General features: G+C 37.1%; 1 protein-coding gene and 1 pseudogene across 3 annotated transcripts; one reads left to right on the plus strand and one right to left on the minus strand.

The window, feature by feature from the left end:
• The first annotated feature begins 103 nt into the window (after positions 1 to 103).
• Positions 104 to 23,497, plus strand: LOC114090922 (IST1 homolog). 3 transcript variants are annotated; one of them, XR_011705217.1, is made up of 9 exons: positions 104 to 177; positions 1,495 to 1,630; positions 4,820 to 5,000; positions 8,690 to 8,777; positions 9,484 to 9,567; positions 10,913 to 11,023; positions 16,561 to 16,653; positions 20,689 to 20,734; positions 22,628 to 22,663. XR_011705217.1 is itself a non-coding variant. In XM_027933270.2 (8 exons), exons 2-8 carry the CDS (start codon positions 1,543 to 1,545, stop codon positions 22,816 to 22,818), a joined length of 789 nt encoding a protein of 262 aa, XP_027789071.1. In that variant the 5' UTR covers positions 104 to 177; positions 1,495 to 1,542; the 3' UTR covers positions 22,819 to 23,497. The 3 variants fall into 3 exon arrangements, 2 of the variants coding, with proteins under 2 accessions (XP_027789071.1, XP_071460270.1); XM_027933270.2 differs by lacking the exon at positions 16,561 to 16,653 and having other exon boundaries at positions 22,628 to 23,497; XM_071604169.1 differs by lacking the exons at positions 20,689 to 20,734; positions 22,628 to 22,663 and having other exon boundaries at positions 16,561 to 16,720.
• On the minus strand, positions 7,738 to 8,275 carry LOC139702756 (E3 ubiquitin-protein ligase TRIM13-like; annotated as a pseudogene).
• Positions 23,498 to 24,606: the final 1,109 nt, after the last annotated feature.

A 24,606-nucleotide genomic window follows, 5' to 3' on the forward strand; every position in this document is an offset into this window, starting at 1 on the left:
AATGATGTAATGCCAAGGCATGTCTGTTTTAAAAACAGGACATTCTGATTGGTGAAACACAATTGATTTCCTGTTTTGGTGTGCCAGTCCCTAAAGGGTGGGTCTCATCTCTGCTGTCTGTATCCTATTCCAGAACTCTTCCAGCAATCCTCATTTGTTTGGTGGTACATCTTGACGGTAGGAACTTCTATAGGAACAGTTTAACAGGAATATTAATGATAAGTAAACTAATACAGTTTATTTTTTATTTTATTTGGGGGGGGAGTATTGGGGATTGAACTCAGGGGAACTAACCATTGAGCAACATCACCAGCCTTATTTTGTAGTTTATTTAGAGACAGGGTCTTACTGACTTGCTTAGCACCCTCACACATTACTGAGACTAGCTTTGAACTCACGATCCTCCTGCCTTAGTCTCCCAAGCCGCTGGGATTACAGGCGTGTGCCACTGTGCCCGGCTAGAATTTTGTTTTATCCACTTTCCATTCCCTGGATGCCTATCGAATTCCTTTGTTGTGTGCAGACAGAATTTTTGTGATGGGAGAGCTTGATTTTCTCTAGTGGAAGGAAAACAACAGCAATAGCAAAATCTTGCTATGCTGGTTATTCTTCTTCCTAAGCAGGTAGGAGAGCTGCCTAATTCCTCACTGATGATTTTTCTAGAACTGTAATAAAGAGTAAGCACAGACAACTATCCCAACTTGATCTGACATCAAATGAGAGAAGAGTGCTGTAACTTGTGAAAATGTGTGTCATCACAAAAGTAGGTGGCTTAGATCACCTTTCTCATACTGTCTTACCTCCCTGCATGTATGCTTCAGCATGTAAAGTGGTATTTAAGGAAAGGAACTTCCATCCTTTTCTGCCAAAGACAAAAAAAAAAAAAAAAACTAATCCCAAGCATACATTGAAATCATAAAACACTTAGTGGGTTTAGCTTTCCCAAAAATGTATTGATGCCTGGTATTTGATTATGTTTCAAAACCTTTTCTAAATGTCCAATTGAAATATTCAATTTTCAAGTTTCTGTCTTTTCTACTTCTCTAATTCTGTGTCCTTGTTTCCACATGCGTTTAATGTTAGTGACCTCTCCAATTCCATGGAGGAATTCCCTTACAAGTTCATGAATGTTTTATTTAAAGGAGGCCTTATACTTTATTCCTTTGTGGACTGATATGTCCTTTGCAGGGAATGGGAAGTGTCTCCCTCTCTGGTCTACTTTCCTCAGACATTTGCCAAAGACTTCTATTTTTGTTAAAAACTCCTTGCAGAATTCTAAAAGGTGGTTGTAAAAACAATTTGAATAAGTTGAAGGAAACCTAACCCTTATTTGAATTACACAAGTCATTTTGAGGAAAGGTCCACAGAGAAGCAAGTACATTCAGGCCATTGCTGAGCTACCAGAAATTTCTTATGTGGGTATTATTGAAGTGGGTGCCAGAAAACTGGAATGAGTCCCTCATAATACTCATAACTTTCTCTTTCTTTTGGAAGCTTGCTCATTGAGGTGGCTTGTGAACTGCTTCCTCTTGTGGTGAAATAATGTTCAGCTCTACCTTCAAAGCTGATCGCCTCCGGGTTAACTTGCATCTGGTTATCAATCGCTTAAAACTCCTGAAAAAAAAGAAAAGTAAGTAAACACTCAAGGCAACACCGCATGCGGGCTCTTAGATCCTGGTGAAACCCTCAAGTTGATTTATTTTCTAAGATCTCATTTAGCAGTTTGGGGATTTAAAGGAGAGTTTCTGACTACTGGAAATGTGATCGTGTTTACTATGGTGATCAATATATTTAAAAAGTTTCTAGGGCTGGGGCTATAGCTCAGTGACAGCACTTACTTCGTACACATGAGGCATTGGGTTCGATCTTCAGTACCACATAAAAATAAAAATAAAACAAAATAAATGTATTAAAAATAAGTTTTTGAACACATTCTGTATCTTGACTATATCAACACCAATATCCAGGTTAGTAGTGAACTACACTTTTACAAGATGTTACCCTTGGGGAAACCTGAGTACAAGGGTACCCTAGGTGTCTCCGAATTATTTCTTACAATGTGTGAATTATTTTTAAAAGTTTCCACAGGTTTAAAAAGTAAAAAGATATCTCCAAGTTTCTGGCAGGTTGCCACCAAGACAGAGACATTTAATTAGTCTTTTTTTTTAGTTGTTGATGGACCTTTATTTAATCTATTTGCTTTCATATATGGTGTTGAGAATTGAACCCCGAGCCTCATACATGCTAGGCAAGTGCGATACCACTGAGCTGCAACCCCAACCCAACAATTTCCACTCCTTTTTCTTTTGTGGTGTTGGGGATCAGAACCCAGGGTCTTATGCATGTAGAGGCAAGCACTCTACCAACTGAGCTATATCCCCAGCCCTCTTTAATCATTCTTTTTAAAAGTAGAGTAGCCATTAAGTTTGATCCCTCTGGGCAAATTTTTCTGGAAAGGCTTCTTTATCTTTCTTCAAACACACAAAAAATGCTGTTCCTTCTCCCAGTTGACAGACCCAAGTAGTGCTATACCCAGAAGCAGGGATGATGTAAACAAGTTCTATCTTCTTTCTTAAAGTCTAACTGATTTTTTTTCTTTTCCCCACTATTTCTTTATTCCCATGGGTTACATGAGCCATTACTCCTCAACTAACTGAAAAACTGACACCTGTCAATTATAAGAAGTGTTCACATGAAATAAGTATTGTACATAATGCAGTTCTCTGAGTGCTTAGTAAATAGTTATATTAAAATACCATTATGTATTAGTGGGAAGGTAGCTGTTACTCAAACTTCCAATTTGATTTTTGAGCATTCTCTAACAAGATCTTGCAAGTGTTTGGGGGCACAATTTTGGTAACAGAGTCCTAGGAAATTATCCAAAACAAATTATGGCAAACCCAGTGGTACCCATTATTTTGAATAGTGAGGATGACAATGATGGTGTGCACAGCACTTATAATTTCCAAAAGCATGAATTTGTGTTCTTTTATTTGACCCTAACAATCCAGTGATGCATATTATTGCTCAGATATAAATATTTATCTTCTTTTTGCAAATGAATAAATTTAAATATGGAGCACAAGAGTGAGTTAAGTTAGAACAAATTAGCCCTGTCTTACCTAAATTTATTCCTTCTTGAAATGAGACAAAAATCATGACATTCTATATCTCTCCAGGGTTCTTTGTGTATCACAGAATATTATGAAGGCACACAATAAATTTTTTGCTGAGGGCTGGGGTTGTAGCTCAGTGATAGAACTCTTGCCTAGCCTCATAATGCACTCAGTACCACATAAAAACAAATAAATAAAATAAAGGTATTGTGTCCATCTATAACTAAAAAAATTTTTTTTGCTGGTATTAGAGTTGGTTTAACATCATTTGTAGGAAACAAGTCCAATTCTGTTATGATTTTTTCCCCTGAGATGTCTAAGGAAAACATTTGTCTACTTTGGACTTGGCTATTTCCTTTCCAAGCACTGAGCTTTGTGTTTATTTCAGATTCAATGTGGTTTATGTCAACATGTTTTGCAGTGAGAGCAACTCTATCTAATCATGATTTGATGGTGAGCATCATCTTTAGGGTATGGCAGACGGAGTATATAATTCGGAGACTTGGAGATTTTCTTGGCTTTGTGGAAATGCTTTCTTGAAACTCAGTTATCAGTTGATAACACAAGATAGTGAGTAAGCCTTTATTGCCCCCAGTAGATTGGCCTGGGACAGGTTACATTTGTTACCTTTCCAAAACAACCTCTTGTTCATCCTGTGAAATAATGTAAAAAGCATAGCAATTTGCACACTGAAGATTTGGCCTTGAGTTCCAGTTGAACTAACTATTCCTAATCACTTGACCATGGGCAAGCCATGTAACCCCTCAGAGTCTCAATTTTCTCAACTTTAAAATTCAAATAACAATGCAAATCTCACACAGGTGTTACTGGGATCAAATAGAAATGTTTATATGAAAACATTTCCAAATGTAAAACACCACATGCATTTGGGGATGAGGGTGGTTAAGTAAGTGCTTTACTACTGAGCAGCACTCCTAACCCCCATTCTCCTTTTAAAAATAACTAATCTTTTTATTACAAAAATTATAAATTTTCACTTTGGAATATTTTATAAAATAAAGGTAACCTAAGAGGAGAAAATAAAGGCCACCTATCAAGTCACAGCATAAAGTGGGGTTCTCAACCTTTTAACAGTTGTCAGAATCCCATGGAGGGCTTATTACAACTCTAATTCCGGAGTTTTGAGTCAGCATTTCTGGGGTGGGGCCCAATAATTTGCATTTCTGACAAGCTCCCAGGTGATGCAAATGCTGTTGATCTGGGAGTGGGATTTTGAAGACCCTCCACATCTAGTTTGAAACACATAATTTACCACCTGCATTTGTTTTTATGAAACCATTGTTTTACTCTATTGTGTAAAATTCTTTTTTTATTCTTTTTACAGATTCATTTTTTTTTTTTTCCTTTGTGGTGCTAGGGATCAATCCAGGGCCTCTCACATGCTGGTAGACATTTTACCACTAAGTGACATCCCCAGCCACACTTTATTTTTTATTTATTTTTTTTTTTGGTATCGGGGATCGAACTCAGGGGCACTTGACCACTGAGCCATATCCCCAGCCCTATTTTGTATTTTATTTAGAGACAGGGTCTCACTGAGTTGCTTAGTGCCTGCCTTGCATTGCTGAGGCTTGCTTTGAACTTGCAATTCTCCTGTCTCAGCCCCCAGAGCCCTAGGATTACAGGAGTGCGCCACTGTGCCTGTCACACATTCATTTTTCTATATGTGCTTCATGCTGCAGTTGAACAGACTCAGAGAGCAAGGAAGGAGGTTGCAGACCACATGGCCACTGGGAAGGATGAGAGAGCCCGGATCCGTGTGGAGCACATTATCCAGGAAGACTACCTTGTGGAGGCCCTAGAGGTTCTGGAACTGTACTGTGACCTGCTACTGGCTCGGTTTAGCTTGATTCAGGCCACAAAGTGAGTGCATCATTTCATAGACTCAAAAGAGTGACATGACAAGCCATTCTTTGTACTTGGTAAGGGAGAGTGTGGATTCTAGCTTGTTGGGACCATTGAAGAACTCTGTCTCTGTCTCTCTCTCTCTCTCTCTCTTTTTGTACTGGGGATTGGACCCAGGGTGCTTAACCATTGAGCCTGTCACATCCCCAGCCCTTTTTATGTTTTATTTTGAGACAGGGTCTTGCTAAGTTGTTGAGGCTGACCTGGAACTTGTGATCCTTTTGCCTCAGCCTTCTAGTCACTGGGATTATAGGTGCACCACCACACCTGGCTGTCTCTAACTTTCACAGGAAGAACTACCTCTGCTCGATGAGAAGAAGATATTTTAGTCCAAAGAGCCATTAAAAAAAAAAAAACACAAATAGTTATGTTTTTCCTCTGAGCTGTAAAGGTATAATGTAAAGTTATGATAGAGTCAGAAAATATAATCAGAAAAAAATCCATAATCATTAAATCTGGAGATAAGAATTTTACTATCTCCTTTCAGTCTATATAAGTATCTCTGAGTAACTGTGCATATAAACATACGTGTATGTATATGTATATATATGGTTATATTCCAATTTCAGTTAAAAATTTTTTAGCATTTACCATAGACTACCTTTGTAGTATTTTACATGTGCATACAAATTCTGCCATATTGTTCAGTAGCACTCATGTACAATTCTTAAATCTTTCACTGAAAATGAAAAACCCATCTGTCATCTGTTCACAGTAAAAACGGATTGTTTTCCAAAGTTGGCTGCTTTAGTTAAGATAGGAAGTGAAGTTTGAAAGATGGTCTTTCCATTTTACAAATTCATTAAATAAAGACCAGTCAAGAAATACAGTAGGATCTAAGAAAACAAGGTGGTCTAGAAGCTGGATTGTTACAAAAAAGGCAAAGAACATTTATATACAATAAGTTTTATGTCCTTCTACTGATGGGTATCAAAGGTCTTTATTGAAGGACTAGGGATATACATGAGTGATAGAGAGCTTGCCTAGCATGTACAAGGCCCTCGATTTAATTCCCAGGGGTTTAAAAAAGAAGTTCTTTTAATTTTCTAATCGATCTATGAAAATATAAAAATTGTACATATTTATGAGGTACTTTGTGATGTTTTGATAGTATATACAACTATATCTATAACTTCAAACAGTTACTATTTCTTGCTTTCATTCTTTTTTACCCAGGGGCATTCCACTACTAAGCTACAACCTCAACCCTATTTTTTATTTTGAGACAGGATCTCACTAAATTTCTGAGGTCAGCCTCAAACTTAAGATCCTCCTGCCTCAGCCTCTTGAGTAGGGGAAATTACAGGTATGTGTCACTGCACCTGGCCACTTACCATTTATTTTTTAAAATATTTTTAGTTGTAGATGAACATAATACCTTTATTTAATTTATATATGTAGTGCTAAGGATCAAACCAAGTGCCTCACACATGCTAGGCAAGCACTCTACCACTGAGCCACAACCCCAGCCCTACCATTTCTTTAGAGTGAAAACATTCAAAATTCTGTCTTCTAGATTTTTGAAATATATAGTACATACTGTTATCTATAGTTACTGTACTATGCAGCAGCATATCAGGACTTCTTTTTAATTTTTTTATTGTTGTAGATAGACACGATACCTTTACTTATTTATTTTTTTAATGTGGTGCTGAGAATTGAACCCTGTGCCTCACACACATCAGGCAAGTACTCTACCACTGAGCCGCAACCCCAGCCCCACGTCAGAACTTCTTACTCCTATGTAACTATCACTTAGTACACATTGGTCCACTTTTCCCCAACCCTCCCTCCTTCCTACTCTTCCCAGCCTCTGGTAACCACCTTTCCACTCTCATGCGATCAACTTTTTTAGATTTCATATGAGTGAAATCTTGGGTTGCTTTGGTTTTTCTCCCTAAATTCCTACATTTGTTGCAGAAAATCATATGCTCTGAACCATCTTTAAAAGCCTCAGCAATCTGGGCTCAGTAGCTCATGTCTGTAATCAGAGACTCAGAAAGCTGAGGCAGGATGATCACCAAGTTCAATGAACAGCCAGGACAATTTAGAGAGATCCTGTCTCAAAATAAAATTTAAGAAGAGCTGGAATCTGGGTATAGTGGCACACACTGTAATCCCAGCTGTTTTGGGAGTCTGAGGCTGACACTGAAGTTGAGGATTCCAAGTTTGAGATCAGCTCTACAACTTAGTGAAAACCCTATTTCATAAAATAAAAGTCTGGGATGTAGCTCAGTGGCAGGGCACTTGCCTTGAGTATCCAAAACCTAGTACCACCAAAAAACTGAACAAACAAACAAACAAAAAACCCCAAAGGCCTCAGCAATTCTAAATGCCATTTGTTGCTCTTGCAAGATGACATGTGGATCATCCCTGGGTCAGAGGCTTGCATAATTGCAAGTTTCATAATCTCATGATCTTAAAGTCAAATGGGATTTCATTCTTCTTTTGATCCAATGTGTTCTGTACTGTATCTTTTTTTCCCCTGTGCTTGGGATTGAACCCAGGAGTGCTTTACTCCAGAGCTACATTACCAGCCCTTTTAATTTTTTATTTTGAGACAGGGTCTTGCTAAATTGCTGAGGCCATCCCCAAATTTATGATCCTCCTGCCTCCCCCTGTCAAGTTGCTGGGACTACAGGCATGTGCTATCATGCCCGGTAGTGTTGTAACTTTTCAAAAACACTCCTTTACTTTATCTGAATCTTTTAGTCAATGGGGATTTTCTCTTGCAAGTATGCAAGTAGGAAAGAGACTCTCTCTGAAGTTAGGTTTCAAAGCTTTGGAAAGAGTGACTCTAAGGCATCCCTTTCCTGAGCCCAGGTATCATTGGGAAACATGGTTGGTGTGATCATCTGGAGTAGCAACCACAAATCAGCTGCCCATTAGTCAGGCAAAAAATGTTGAAAGGCCACCCCACGTGCCCTTTGCACACTAGCATTTTGGGAGAGATTTTGATCTTGTTATATTTTTCCATAGTACCCTTCAGGGAGTAATTAACCCAAGAGTCAAGAGACCTTGACCTTGACTCCAATAGCTGATGTTTCTTTAAGAAACCCAGGACATTTGAATGGAGATGGTCTCTGCAACAAATCCTGCACAATCCCCTATAAGATACCTTCTGAGCATATTTTGCATAAATTGTGCAAGTGAAGTAATTTCTGTAATGTTTGAGAATCATCAAATAGACTATAGCAAATTGGGCACATAGGAACTTCTTCTAGCAGCTCCATTATATATACTTTGTTCCCTACTAGCAGGTGTATTCAGCAGTGTTACTACCTTTCAGGGCAAAATAATCATGCTATCTCCAAATCTTGAGATAAGAATTGAGATATCTTGGTGTGGGGATGTAGCTCAGTAGTAGAGTGCTTGTCTAGCATGCACAATCCCCAACACTGCCACACACACATACACACACACAAAAAAATTGTGATATCTTTCCTTTTGTCTACATAAATATATGTATATGTTACTTTATGTATAAACATACCCGTGTGTGTATTTACATATATATTTACATATAGGTTTATATTCCAATTTTAGTTTTAAAAAATAATTTATTTACCATCATATTGTGAACATTAGAAGTAGGAAAAAGAGGAAAACAGGAAGCTCTGAGTTTTACAATTTTGTGATTTCCTTAGGGAACTAGATTCTGGTCTGGCTGAATACATATCTACACTAATCTGGGCAGCTCCCAGACTGCAGTCAGAAGTACCTGAGCTGAAAACAGTAAGTTTGACCAGTTTCAGTTACCTGTGTCATGATTATAGGTTTGAGTATCACTGTTGTCACTTGTTTGAATTGTGGGATTATTTGGAAAATCCTTTCTTCTCTTAAGGGATGACCAAAAAAAAAAAGAGAGAGATTTTTTTCTTAATCTTTAAATGAAAAGCAAATGCTTGAAGAATGGTAGAATGGTAGAAGAAAATGTACAGGCCTTAAGTAAATCAAAATTAACTTAAAAGTGGATTTCTTGCTGGGCACGGTGGTGCATGCCTGTAATCTCAGTGGCTGGGGAGGCTGAGGCAGGAGGATCACGAGTTCAAAGCCAGTCTGAGCAAAAGCAAGGCACTAAGCAACTCGGTGAGACCCTGTCTCTCAATAAAATACAAAATAGGGCTGGGGATGTGGCACAGTAGTTGAGAGCCCCTGAGTTCAATCCCCGATATCCACACATGCACACAAAAAAAGTGGGTTTCTTTTGGGGAGGAGGGTTATACTTGATGAATGTTTAGAATTAGTGGTTTTAACTTTTACATTTATCAGCCTACTTAAAAACAAAGCATTTGTTATTGTTGTTTTGATGCTTAAAGAACATAATTCCAAAAGGTAACATGGAAGTGATTTTTGCTTTCTTAGATTGTTCTTTATCTCAAGCAAATTTTCCATAACTTCATGAACTTTGCCTTTCTTTCTTGGTATTGGTATTCTGCAGGTATCTAATCAGCTGTGTGCAAAATACAGCCAAAAGTATGGTCAACTCTGTCAAACAAATGAAATTGGAACTGTCAACTCTCAGGTAGTATCATTTCTAGAGATGCACACTTTTCTATTGTCTTATTTATTTATTTATTCATTGCTACTGGGAATTGAACCCAGAGGTGTTTAACAATGGAACCATATCCCCAGCCCTTTTTATTTTTATTCTGAGATAGGATCTCGCCAAGTTTTGGAGGCTGGTCTTGAATTTGGAATCCTTCTAACTTAGCCTCCTAAATCACTGGGATTACAAGCATGTACCACTGCACCCAGTCAGAGACACACACTTCTCTAATCCCAGGAATCTAAGGAAACTGAGAAAACTCAAAAGCATGTAATTTTGTGCAGACTAAAAGATGTAGACAAATGAATTTTGCTTTAGAGGCATAACAATTTGGGTAAGTCTTAAGACTAGAGAATTAAAATCAGATCTTTATTTAAAAAGAAAAAAGCTAACACCAAAAAACATGAATTGATTTCTTTTTTAAGAAAGCATACATTTTCCTATGTGTAACTGGCCTACCAATTGGAAGGAAGCTAATGAAAATTAGAAATTTCAACTTTTAAGCAGATGATCACATATAAGTAATTAAAGACTGACATTTCAGCTGGATTACAGAGATCTGGCCACTACATTTGTTTCAGGCTGGTGGATATTTTCATTATTCAGAGTGTCTATTATTGGTTGTTAAATATATTCATTTATCACCCCTAATAAAGTTCAAATACTTATCATAGAATCAGAATTCTTGATTTTTTTTTTGATACCAGGAATTGAATCTAGGGACAGTTAATCACTGAGCTACAAACCAACCCTTTTTATTTTTTTAAATTTTGAAACAGGGTCTCTCTAAGTTGCTTAGGACCTCACTAAATTGCTGAGGCTTCCTTCAAATTTGTAATCCTCTTGCCTCAGCCTCCCAAGTTGCTGTGATTACAGATGTGTGCCACCACGCCCAGCTCAAATATTTTTTTTCTTAGGTTTACTTTCTTCCTCTTAACTTTGTTTGGTTTGACATTCCTTAACTCTAAGATAGCACTGTCCTATAATACATTCACAAGTTGGACCCCTTCTTGGGGCTACATTATACATCTTAAAAAATATACCTCTTAGGGTTGGGACTGTGGCTCAGTGGCAGAGCACTTGCCTAGCATCTATGAGGCACTGGGTTCAATCCTTAGTACTACATAAAAATAAACAAATAAAATAAAGACATTCTGTCCATCTACAACTACAAAAAAAATTTTAAAAATTATACCTCTTAGACAACAGAATAGAAAGATGGGGAAAAAAGTGATTTGGAGTTTAAAGACCACCTAATCTCTTTGTTTTGTATTTTATAAGTTTGGGTGTAAGTAAATTTGTTGTGCTTTTTATTTTGCAGCTAATGTGTAAATTAAATGTGAACACTCTACCCCAGGTTCTAGTGGAACAGTACCTGGTAGAAATTGCTAAGAACTATAATGTGCCCTATACATCCAAGACAAGCGTTATGGTGAGTACTTTCAAAAAGGGAAAAATACAGGCTGGGGATATGGCTCAAGCGGTAGCTCTCTCTCCTGGCATGCGTGCAGCACAGGTTCGATCCTCAGCACCACATACAAACAACGAACTTGTGTCCGCCGAAAAAACTAAAAAATAAATATTAAAATTCTCTCTCTCTCTCTCCCTCTCTTTAAAAAAGGGAAAAGTAGCCGGGCATGGTAGGACATACCTGTAATAATAGCAGTTTGGGAGGCTGAGGTAGGAAGACAGCAAGTTCAAAGCCAGTGTTAGCAACTTAGCGAGGCCCTCAGCAATTTAGCAAGACCCTGTCTCAAAATATAAAATAGAAAGGGCTGGAGATGTAAAGCATCCCTGGTTCAATCCCCATTATAAAAAAAAAAAAAAAAGGAAAATTGGGGGCTGGGGATTAGTTGAATGGTACAGTGCTTGTCTGGAGTGTACAAGACCCTGGGCTTAATCCTGAGCCTAGGAGACAGAGACAGAAACAGGGACAGACAGAAAGAGAAAAGATTTGAGGTTGAGATTTTTATTGTGCTTCAGAAGAGTTTTTTCTACTTATAGAGATGTGGTTTCCAGAGTTACTGGAAAAATTGTAAAGCAGGTAAAATTTGAACTTTTTCTGTGCCCACATATCATTCCTAATAGACCCATATATATTGATATATATTGTTAACAACAGAAGAGAAAACAAAAATCAAGGTACTTAAGGTGTTAGATCAAGGAGTATGTCAAACATTTCTTAGTTCTTAAGATCACAACTTTGTCCTGGACATATTTTGCGGTTTTTACTTTTTGGTGGTACTGGGGATTGAACCCAGGGGTGTTGTACCACTGAGCTACAACCCCTTTTTAAAAACTTTTTATTTGGAATTTCCTGTTTCGTGTGGTAATCTCAAAGTGAGATCTGAAGTGCTGAAGATTGTTGGTGTGGTAATGGGGCTCTCCATGCTTTTTGTGTTCACTTATGGTTTCTTTTTTTTGCAGTTGTAGAAGGACAAAATGCCTTTATTTTATTTGTTTATTTTTATGTAGTGCTAAGGATTGAACCCAGTGCCTCACAGATGCTAGGCAAGTGCTCTGCCACTGAGCTATAGCCCTGCCCCCATTCATAGTTTTGAGGATGTGGCTATAACCTGTAGTGAATACTGGCTGCAGGTCAGAATTAAACAAAGGCCTTATTTGAACTACCAGCAATTCTAGGTATATGACCTATATCCGGGAACTGATTGTACTGTAACTGGAAGACTTGGATTTCTTTGAGTTCCTTTATCCTCTCTCTTCTTATGGGATCAAAGCTGAAGTGCGCCCATGGGGTATTCTCATTGAAAGTTCAAACACTTATGAATCAGTAAATACAGATATCATTGGTTGCTTACCAATATTATACTATATTCAAAGAAAGTTTACAATCTCTTATGGGAAAAAAAGTAAAAAGGAGTAATAGTCATGAATCCAAAATATCAATGGGAAAGAAATACTCAAGTTTGCATAATGTGAAAATTTCAGGGACACATCTAGGAGTGACAGATTGGGATAGTGGATCATATACATTTTATCCCTCCTTATTTAAGTATAGGAATGAAGCTATAAATTCTAAATGGGGAGATCGCTTTACCAATCCTGGTACTTTGGCTGCCTGAGAATTGCAGTGCCTATTGGAGATTGGACTAAATGCCTATGGATATTTAAAAATTATTGTTTTAAATTAAGAACTTTCTTTGCAGTCCACATTTAAGTACTGTTCTTGTGGTGGAGAAAATTCTTTAGATTTTTAAATTTGTAGTGAAGGCATTTTTAAAAATAAAGTTTTGCAATTCTTTAAAAAAAAAAAAAAAAAAAACCTTTATTTTGAGACAGAGTCTCACTAAATTGCCTGGGCTGGCCTCCAACTTGCAATCCTCCTGCCTCAGCCTCCTGGATCGCTAGAATTACAGGCGAGTTCCACCATGCTGGGCTCATATTTTACATTTTAATAAAAGGTCCTGGAATAAAGGCTACAAGATGCAAAGGAACACAGCAGTATCATGTAGTCTTAAGAGTGTTATTTCAGTAGTGAAATGTGCCATTTTCACATCCTAGGTCCACTATCTATTAACCATGAGACCTCAGGCAACTCTCAAAGACTCAGTTCTTTGGACTATAGAAAGGAGGATAATAATAGTTCCCATCTCATAGATTTGTTGAGGTGATTAAATGGGCCCATACAAATAAAGAAGTTAAATGGAATGTAAAACCTAGCACATAATAAATATAATCAAGTTAGTTGTTTTTGTTCTTTTTTTTTTTTTTTTTTTTTGAGATGGAGTCTGTGATATCCAGGATGGTCTCAAACTCCTGGGCTCAAGGGGACCTCCCAAATGCTGAGATTACAGGCATGCACCACCCCATCTGATTTTCAAGTTTTGCCTTGTATAATCATCATTGTTATGGAGGGTAGACTATCCTCCCTAAGATGGTCATGAACTGTCTTAAGAGGGATTTCTCCCAATGCTTCCAGTGATTGGTTAGGTGGTGTCCTGTGATTTTATAAAAAGATGGTCTCATACTCAGGTGCCAAACTTATGTTAGTGAGGACATGAAGCAACAAAGGGGTCTTGTCTATCCTCTGTGTTCCCACTGCACTGCCTTCAAATTGCTAATGTGGAATGTGCCACATTGTGACTAAGGGGCATATTTATCTTTTCTGATGCTTTGCTGCTGATAGGAACTCTTTAACTCTTCTTTATTTTTTTCTTTCTTGTCCAAAGAATTGTTGTTGAAAAATGGCACGTTGTAAAAATTTAAACAAAGAGAGAGACTTTGAAGAAACAAAAGCCACATGAAATGTCACTAGAGTCTATCTCGGGAGACTGAGGCAAGAGAATCACAAGTTCAAAGCCAGCCTCAGCAATTTAGTGAAGTCCTAAGCAAACCAGTGAAACCCTGTCTCAAAATAAAATATAAAAAAAGGGCTGATGATATTGGTCAGTGGTTAAGCATCCTTGGGTTAAATTTCTAGTACCTCCACCCCCAAAAAAAAAATCACTAGAGAGGATTTCATCCAACCTTGTGGTTTTTCAATAGAGATTGAGGATCTTTTATTTGAAACACTGGGACCATAAATATTTCACATTTCAGATGTTTTGGAATATTTTCATGTACCTAATGAGATATTTTAAGAATGGGGCCCAAGTCTAACATGAAATTCATTTATGTTTTATGTAAACCTTATACACATAGCTTGAATGTAATTTTATTTTATTTTTAAAGAGTATGCAATATTTTTTATAACTTTTTATTTTACTTATTTATTTTTATGTAGTGCTGAGGATCAAACCCAGGGCCTTTCATGTGCTAGGCGAGTGCTCTACCATTGAGCCATAACATCAACCCCTTGAGTGTAATTTTATACAATATTTTTAGTGTGCCTGTGTTTTGACTGTGACCCATCAAGTGAGGTAAGGTGTGGAATTTTCCACTTATGGTATCATGTTGGTACTTAGAATGTTTTGGTTTGGGGTTTTTTGGATTAGGGATGCTCAATCTGCATCTCTTTAAAAAATTTTTTTGGTAGTTGTTTGGACAGCATGCCTGTATTTTATTTGTTGATTTTTATGTGGTGCTAAGGATGGAACCCATTGCCTCATACAAGCTAGGCAAGTGTGCTCTACCACAGAGCTACAGCCCCAGTCCCTTAATCTGCATCTCTTTTTTTTAATATTTATTTTTTAGTTGTAGTTGAACACAATAATTTTATTTCACTTATTTATTTTTATGTGGTGCTGAGGATCAAACCCAGGATTTCACATGTGCAAGGCAAGAACTCTATCGCTGAGCCACAATCCCTAGCCCCTACATCTCTTTATGGTGGGAATTTCTATATACCATTAGCCAAGACTTCTAGGCTCGTATGAATTCCAGTTCATATATCCATCCACCTACGGTTTTAATATCTGAAATACTTGGATGTTTCAGAAGCATCTCAGACTGAACATGTCCAAAAAGCCTCTTATCCCTCTACCACCCTACTCATTCTACAGTTAATGGTAATTCTATGCTGGGACAAAAAGCTTGATATTTTTCTTGTCTCTTCTTTTTCTAAACCCCCACCCTCCAAGCAATATTCAGAATGTTACCGTTTCTCACCATTTCCACTGCCAGTATTCTGGTCTAATCAGCAATCATCTCCTCCTATTTAGATTATTATAATAGTCTCTTAACTGCGTTTCCTGATACTTAATATGGCATCAAAGATCTTTATATCTAAGTCAGATCAGGTCACTCCTTTGCCTTTGAAGCCCTCCAGTGGATTTTTATTTCACTTAAAATAATATGGAATGTCTTTCTCGTGACTGACAAGGCTGTGTACACCTCCTGTCTCTTGTCTCTCTGGCCTCATTTTCTCTACTCTTCCCTTGTTTACTCTGCCTCAGCCACACTGGCCTCCTTCCTTACATTTCTTCAAACACACAAGGTACTTTCCCACCTCAGGACCTTTGTACTTCCTTCCAGTACTCTGTATTTTTTATATATCTACCTGGTCCCTCCCTACTTGCTTCAAGTCTGTATTTAAATGTTCTCTTCTCTGTGAGATCCTTCCTAGCTACATTCTCTAAAATCTCAACCTCTTCCCTCTGTAGTTCTCTATATTTTTTCTCTAGTATACTTGTTTCTTATCTGACATACTGTGTAACTCACTTAATGATCTTGTTTGTCTCCCCAACCAGAAAGTCACCTCTATGAGGATGGGCACTTTTGTCTGTTTTGTTCACTGTTGCATCCCCAGCAACTATTGCTGGCTTATATTAGGTGGTCAAGAGACTTTGTCAAGTGAACTAGTAAATCCAGAATTTATCATTGCTCAAGTTTAATAAACTTTATTGTAGACATATCTATACATATTTACTTATTACTCTTCTTTGAAAAATATTTTTAGTTGTAGATGGACACAATACCTTTATTTTATTTATTTATTTTTATGTGGTACTGAGGATTGAACCCAGTGCCTCACGCGTACTAGGCAAGTGCTCTGCCACTGAGTCACAATGCCAGACCTACATATTACTCTTATTAAATTTTTTTAAAAATGGACAAAAAGCCTTTATTTTATTTGTTTATTTTTATATGGGGCTAAGGATCAAACCCAGTGCCTAACAAGTGCCCTGCCACTGAGCTACAGCCCCAGCCCTGCATATTACTCTTAATTGGTGTACCACAGTGCCTGACCTCTTTGGTACTCAAAACAAAGTCATTGGAAGAAAGAAGAAGACAGTTAATTACATTCTGCTGTCAAATGTAACAAATTAGAATCAATAAAATAAAACTTAAAAATTAAAAAAAAAAAAGAAGACAGTCGACCAGAAAAACTTAAGTTTTCTTTTAACTGTCACTGACTAGACTATAAGCTTCATACAGGCTGGAACATTGTTGCATTGTGCATTACTTCTTCCCAGTACTTCCAAGAGTGTTTAATATGTAATAAGTATGCAAATAAGTAAGTGTATAATAAATTGCAAACTTGATGGGATTCTTATCCTCTTGTCTAAGGCTGAAGCCTCAGCGGACCTGGTCTTGTTGGATTTACAGAGGATGTCAAGAAAGATGCCCTTGGCAGAGGAGATAGCACTGCAGTGAGAACAGGTGATCCACCTGGGGCTTTGCAGATATCTGCACCAGGGCCCCTACATGTGCCATCCCCAGGCCCTTGTTTCCCGTCCTTTCCTCCTGAAAGACAGGTCAGTACAGATAGGGAAAATGAAATTGAAATGGGACTGCATGGGTGTTAAACTATACTTCTAGCTGGGCCTTTTGGAGAACAAAATGATCTTAAGGCCAGAGAGGTATTTACAATCATTTAGTTGATGTTGGTGTTTTTTTATTCTGAAGTCATGAGTAAAGAAAGCTGTTGTCTCTTATCAACCTCTGGATGATACCACAATATACACTGAAAAGAACACTTTATTTATTTATTTTAGTTGTGAATGGTCACAATATCTTTATTTTTATTTATTTATTTTTATGTGGTGCTAAGGCTCAAACCCAGTGCCTCACACATGCTAGGCAAGTGCTCTACCACTGAGCTACAGCCCCAGCTACCCTGAAAAGAACATTCTTACAAGCTGAACACGTTTGAAAATCCTTCATGTACAGTGATTTAAATTTAGGTCAGATTAGATATATTCAATTCATATATAGTGAAACCAATTTACTTTCATGTTGAAAATAATTTAAAAAAGTGTTCTATATGTGTACTATGAATTGAAATGCATTCTGTTGTCATGTATAAATAAATAAATTTAAAAAAGAGACGCAATAAACTCAAGATATATGAGACTGTTGCCAGCATAACATAGAATATTGTTTTATAGTGAACTTAAACAACAACTTTGCATACGTAAATCTGGAGAGGTCAAATAGGTAAAAACTAAAGAACCATAGACATTACTTTTCTTTATTCTTTATTCATTCAGCAGTATGTAAAGAAAAATGCTTTTATTCTTTTTCACCTTGTAGTCTTTTTTTGTTTGTTTGTTTGTTTTGAGTACCGGGGATTGAACTCAGGGACGCTCAGTGGAGCCATATACCCAGCCCTATTTTGTATTTTATTTAGAGACAGGGTCTCATTGAGTTGCTTAGCACCTCACCATTGCTGAGGCTGGCTTTGAACTCACCATCCTCCTGTCCCAGCCTCCCGAGCATGCACCTCAGCGCTGGCGCTTATAGGCATTTTTTACTCCAAAGTTCTTTCTCTAAGATTTTATATTTTAGACATAAACTAACTCTGATTTTCCTTGTTAAAAGTATCTGTCTAAACTACACCTTGTGTATTTTTTATCTTCTACTCTTGGAATATATGTCCTCTGATTTAAAAATAAACAAACTTTATTATGGACAATTTTAAGTATATATAAAATTTGAATAATATAGTCAATTGCCATGTAACCATCATTAATTTTCAACCATTCTTGACATTCTGTTTGTCTTATTTTGTCCCTTTGTCTTTTTCTAACATTGTTTAGAGAAGGATGGGAGAAGAGACAGACATTATAAATCTCAGACATTATAAAATTTCAACTGTAGTTATTTTGGTGTAGTCATGTGTTGCTTAATGACAGGATGCATTCTGAAAAATGTCATTAGGCAATTTAATTGTTGTGCAAACATCATGGAGTGTAGCTACAGAAACCTAGGTGGTTTAGGCCAATAACTTAACATGGCCTCTTTTTTTAATTTAAAAAATGTTTTTCCACATTTTTATTGGTGCATTATAGTTGTACATAATGATGGGATTTGTTGTTACATATTACATATGTACACAGAATATAGCAATGTAATTTGGCCAATATCATTCCCTGCCTTTTGACATGGCCTTCTTTTTTTTTTAAATAATTTTTTAGTTGTAGATAGACACAATACCTTTATTTATTTATCCTTATGTGGTGCTCAGGATCCAACTCAGTGCCTCACATGTGTGAGGCAAGCGCTGTACCAGTAAGCTACAATCACAGCCCTTGACATGACCTCTTGATTCAGTTAAGAGACACAGTAGATTCCTTGGAAAACTTGGAATGAAACCAAAATTTGACCCAGTTATCCCACTCCTTAGTTTATACCCAAAGGACTTAAAAACAGCATACTATAGTAATGATGTCACATTAATGTTTATAGCAGCACAATTCATAATAGCTAAATTGTGGAACCAACCTAGATGCCCTTAGTAGATGAATGGATAAATAAACTGTTCTATATATACACAATGAAATATTACTCAGCATTATAAGAGAATAAAATCATGGCATTTGCAGGTAAATTGATGGAGTTGGGGAATATTATGCTAAGTGAAGTAAGCCAATCCCAAAAAACCAAATGCTGAATGTTTTCTCTGATATAAGGATGCTGATCCATAATGGGAATGGGTGGAGCATGAGAGGAATGGAGGAACTTTAGATAGGACAAAAGGGAAGGAGAGGAAGGGAGGAAGCAGGGGGTAGGAAAGACGGTGGAATAAGATGGACATCATTGCCCCAAGTACATGTATGAAGACACAAATGGTGTGATTCTACTTTGTGTACAACCAGAGACACGAAAATGTGCTCTGTATGTGTACTATGAATTGAAATGCATTCTGTTGTCATGTATAATAAATTAGAATAAATAAATAAACTCAAGATATATGAGGCTGCTGCCAGCATAGCATAGAATATTGTTTTATACTGAACTTAAATAACAAAAATATAGTAAATATGTAAATTAATAACATAGTCATTTATACTCATTATCAAGTATTGTGTGCTGTACATATTGTATGTGCTCTACTTTTATATAACTGTCAGTGCAGGAGGTTTGTTTATACCACATACATGTGAGTAATGCCTTGTACTACAATGTTGTGGTCAGTTCTTGACTGAAGCATTGTCATGTGAACGTGACTATATGTAGCTCTAACACATATTCTTTGTTTTTATAATATAAAACAGTGTCATTGGGCTGGGGATGTGGCTCAAGCGGTAGCGCGCTCGCCTGGCATGCATGCAGCCCGGGTTCAATCCTTAGCACCACATATAAACAAAGATGTTGTGTCCGCCGAAAGCTAAAAAAAAAAAATTAAAAAAAAAAATTCTCTCTCTCTTAAAAAAAACAGTGTCATTATGTTCAGTATAATGAAAATAACTCCTTAATATCATATAAGGCTCAATCTATATTAAGTCTCCCTCACAAGTACAATTTGTGCAGTTATTTTATTCAAATTAAAATCAAAAAAGATCTACACATTGTATTTGGTTGATATATATTTTAAATCTTTAATCTATAACCCTTCTTCCCATTCTTCCTTTTTTATCTCACCATTTATTTTTGGAAGAAGAGTTCTCTGATTTTATTAAACTAAATAATTTTTACAAATAGCATGTTCAGGCCCAGAGATAAAAGATTTTCTTAGTTCCTATAAAAGGTCACAGGTGACAGAAAAAGCAAACCCCCTAGTCATTCGTAAGACTTTCTGCCCATAGGTATTAAAATATTTTACCCTAGCTAAGCCACCCAGAGTTTTAAAACCAGGTGCCAGGGCAGGAGGGAGGGGGTAGGGCAGTGCCTATCCACTCTTGCTTCAGAGCACTGGAGGATGCCTGCTCCTGGCAGGGTCTGAGGCCGGATCCAAGGTAGAGGGTGGCCGAGGCTGTAGTGTGGTAGGACATTGGCCAGTGTAGAACACCTACCCCAGTCCTTTACTGACCCACACCTCTGTCCCCTACACCTCCTCCCGCCCTCTCTTGGCTCCCCACCATTCTCCCCTGGCACAGTGCCTTACACAGAGGTGGTCATGAGGGGTTTGAACTGAGTCCCACTACCTCGGGGGACACCTCTCCTCCCCCACTTGTTTAGACTTCTACACTAGGAGGCCTCCATTACCTCTTCCCACTCCATTCCTGCAGAGGGCTCCATTCACCCCCAATCTCCCTTTCACCTCTTTTCCTGTTGTATATATCACCTTTGTTGACAATAAATTATTTTTTTTAATTAAGAGAAAAAAATTTACCCTAAACAAGAAGGAAGCTTGATTGTACTAGTTAATTTCAAGTTAATTTTAAGAAATACTTATTGAAGATTTGCTGTGTGAAAAACATATGCATTTGGAACTCAAACCATTCACTTCCTAGTGATTTTTTTTTCTTTCAGAATGATGACTATAAGAAGAATGATTTGCTTCCCTCACTGGTTCTTAGTAAGTATAGAAAATGCTGGCAGAAGTTGGAGTTGCTTGCTATTCACTGAAGATATTTGAAAAATTATTTTTAAAATAATTTTCTAGTCGTCAATGGACCTTTATTTATTTATTTATATGTGGTGCTGAGAATTGAACCCAGTGCCTCACACATGCTAGGCAAGTGCTCTGCCACAGAGCCACAACTCCAACCCTATTTCAATTATTATAAGACTGTGGGGGCTGGGGATGTGGCTCAGGTAGCTCGCTTGCCTAGCATGCGTGAGGCACTGGGTTCGATTCTCAGCACCACATAAAAACAAAATAAAGATATTGTGTCCACCTAAAAAGCTAAAAAAAATAAATATTTTTTTAAAAAAGACTCTGTCTACACTGGTGAGAGAAGTATATTAGTGATTTACCAGGGGTACAGTTGTTCCTTTATAGTAGCTAACAGTTTTCATCATGGATGTGGATAGTGTTTTGAAATCCATGATACAATTCAGGAGATACAGACCTTCCAATGTTCCGACTTAAAAATTAGTAGCTAAACCAGGCATGTTGCTGCATGCCTATAATCCCAGCAGCTTGGGAAGCTGAGATTATAGTGCCAGCCTTAGCAATGATGAGGCACTAAGCAACTCAGTGAGACCCTGTCTCTAAATAAAATACAAATTGGGACTGGAAATGTGGCTCAGTGATCAAGTGACCTTGGGTTCAATTCCTGGTGCCCACCCCCCAAAAAAATTAGTAGCTAAAAATTAGTAGGAAAATAAAACTACTCCCATTAGAGGCCTCACTTCTGGGAACTTGGTCTAATGCAAGTATACAGAGTTCCTGTGGCAAGGCCTCTAATGTGAATAACTTTGTTTGCATTAGACCAGGGGTTCTTGGCATAGGGTCCACTAAGTGATAGGCACAATTTTGGATATGTAAGGGAAAGGATTCATTGCTTTCATCAGATTTCGGGAGTCTTTAACACAAAGAACCAATATTATAAGAGATCGTCCTGTCACATATTTTGAAAATTGTGCCTTTGTTAAAAGCTCCAGTGAACCTTAAAGAAGATTGCCAGCAAATGATAAACAATACCACCTGTTGCATGAAGGGAGAATTGTTAAGTTTTCCAGTCATAGCATATGCTGCATTCTCAAAAGCCATTGTAGGAGAGGGAGTGATCCCCTCTCCCAACCCTAGGTTCTTAGATGGGTTTTTGGGCTGGGTCTAGAAACTGAATTAGCATAAGATCTGATTAATAAGATAAAAGCAACAAGAATTATTTGTTTATAATTTTTAATTGTATATTGACACAAAGCCTTTATTTATTTTTAAGTGGTGCTGAGGATCAAACCCAGTGCCTCACGCATGCTAGGCAAGAGCTCTTCCACTGAGCTACAACTTCAGCCCCAAGATTTATTACTTTTGCACATTAGAGAGTAAAGTTCAATGACGTGGCCAAGGCATAATGCTTATATACTTTTTTAGACAAAGAAAATAAATTTGCAGGAATGACAGGACAAATGGATCTTTGGATGAGAGTAGTAAATTCTAGGGATATTACTAAGAGGTATATGGGGTGGGAAATAAAAGCTAGTGGAAGGTAAGAGTTACTTAGAGGCATTTATTTAGGTTCACTAAGCCCCAGTTACCAGAGTCTAGTGGCTTGGAGTGGGAAGGACATCCAAGAAAATCTTTATGACTTGCTGCGTGTAGGAAAAAATGGGCCAAATAGTCCTCTTTGAAGCTACATGTGATTTCAACTTGAAATAATCAATAGACCAATTCAGCATATTTTGAAAGAGTATATTCTTAATTTCTTCACAATGCAATAGTAGCCTCTTTCTTTGAGGCTGGGATTTTCTTCTGGAGGACTGCCTTGTTATGACTTTTAATTACATATATTGAAATACATAGGTCCAGGACTCAGCCCCCAAACTTCTTCAAAGCCAGAATCAAGAACCAAGATTGGTTTCCATAACTTTATGCTGTCTAATTTGCCTGATGTAAAACCTCAAGCAAGCCTGTCCATCGACCCTTATGATTCCGAAGAGGTTGACTTGGAAGACCTTAACCAGAGACTTGAAATGCTGAAGAAAATGAATTAATTTCTTGGTCCTTGAATTGAGCATTTGCCTGGGAATCAGGACTGGGTGTGAATTTTAGCATAGCCATCTTTGTGTGGGTCTGAAGCTTTCTTGTTCACAATTCCTTCCATTTATTAAATTCTATATTTCTCTGCCTACTGTAATAATGTGTAAATGTGTGTCTGTGTACACACATGTAATTATTTCTGTCCCCTCAAATTTGAAATACTTAGATGAAGATTCTTGACCTACAGAATATTATTAATTGAGGTCAATAAATTTTCCTCTGGATCTTTAATTATCCCATAATTATCTCTTTTTTTTCAGGTAGGCAGAATGGTGTGAATTTTAAATCCTATCTCATACTACCTATATGACTTTTAGCAAATGGTGCCTCCTGTCAAATGTGTATGAAAGAACTCAAAAGCTAGAGGAAAAGATCTTTTAATAAATGAGTTTTGGGGGGCTGGGAAGATAGCTAAGTGGCAGAGTGTTTGCTTATCATGTGTGAGGATCTGGATTTGATCCCAGTACTGCAAAAACAAACAAAAAAGAAAAAAAAAAACCCCAAACCCTGAACAAATCCAAAGAGTCAACAAAACAAATAAGTATTTGGAAGAATGAATGTACATATATAATAAAATAAGTGTTTCTAGAAAATCAGTGGAATCCTGTATGTCTGGCCTCAAATGTAGACTCTGTCACTTACTAGCTGCTTCTTTTTCTCATCTGTAAAATGGGGACAATAATAAAGGTTAAAGAAATAATGCATATGAAAGTCTTAGTAGGTGATCAATAAATTTTAGGTTCCTTTCCAGTTTCTATTATTTGTTGTGGTCTAATAGACTAAATCTTGGTGATTTTATGAGACTAGATAAAGAAGAATCAGAAAACAAGTCCAACTTAACTTTTCTTTTTGGTTGCAAAAATAAAACAAAATTAAAATCCTCTACAGTCCCATCATCCAAAGATAACCATTTTTATATTTTAATTTTGGTTTTCAAATTTTTCTGTATGTATACACAATTTTTACAAGCTTATTTTAGTAACATTGTTTAGAAAAATCTGCTATACCATGATTATAAAGTTAGAGCTATAATTTTATTTTTATTGGTAGCCTAATGGTCCCCTTTATGAATGTGTGTAACTTATCTGAAATTTGAGATTATGTCTTAGAAGTTGGGGAGTAAGCCTTTCTAAATTTTAAGCACAAGCCACAGAAACCAAAGATTCCAAGTTAATGATAATTATGGTATAAATTGGGGCAATTCTTTTTAATTTTGGGTTGCATGGGTGAGGGATTTGGCAATTAAAAAGAAAATATTAAAAAAATACAGGGAGGAGGTTTATGTTGCAAGTTTCTCTTTGATTATCTGCCATTTGGTATGGTACATTTGGTATGGTATGGGGGGTGGGTATTGAGTATTAAACTATGGGAGCTTACCCACTGAGCCACATCCCCAGCCCTTTTTAAAAATCAATTTTTAAATTCGTTTTAATTAGTTATACATGACAGTAGAATGCATTTATGCACTTTGATATATCATACATAGATGGGATATAATTTCTCATTTTTCTGAGTGTACATGTTGCAGAATCACATTGGTCATGCAGTCACATATATACATAAAGTAATAATTTTTTGTCTGTTTTATTCTACTATCATTCCTATCCCCATACCCACTCCCCTCGCCTCCCTTCACTTCTCTCTACCTAATCTAAGGTAGCGCTATTCTTCTCTAGTGTACCCCGCATTGTTGTGAATTAGCATCCACATATTAAAGAAAATATTTAGCCGTTGGTTTTTTG

Source organism: Marmota flaviventris, chromosome 18 (genome assembly GCF_047511675.1).
Source record: "Marmota flaviventris isolate mMarFla1 chromosome 18, mMarFla1.hap1, whole genome shotgun sequence".
NCBI lineage: Eukaryota > Metazoa > Chordata > Mammalia > Rodentia > Sciuridae > Marmota > Marmota flaviventris.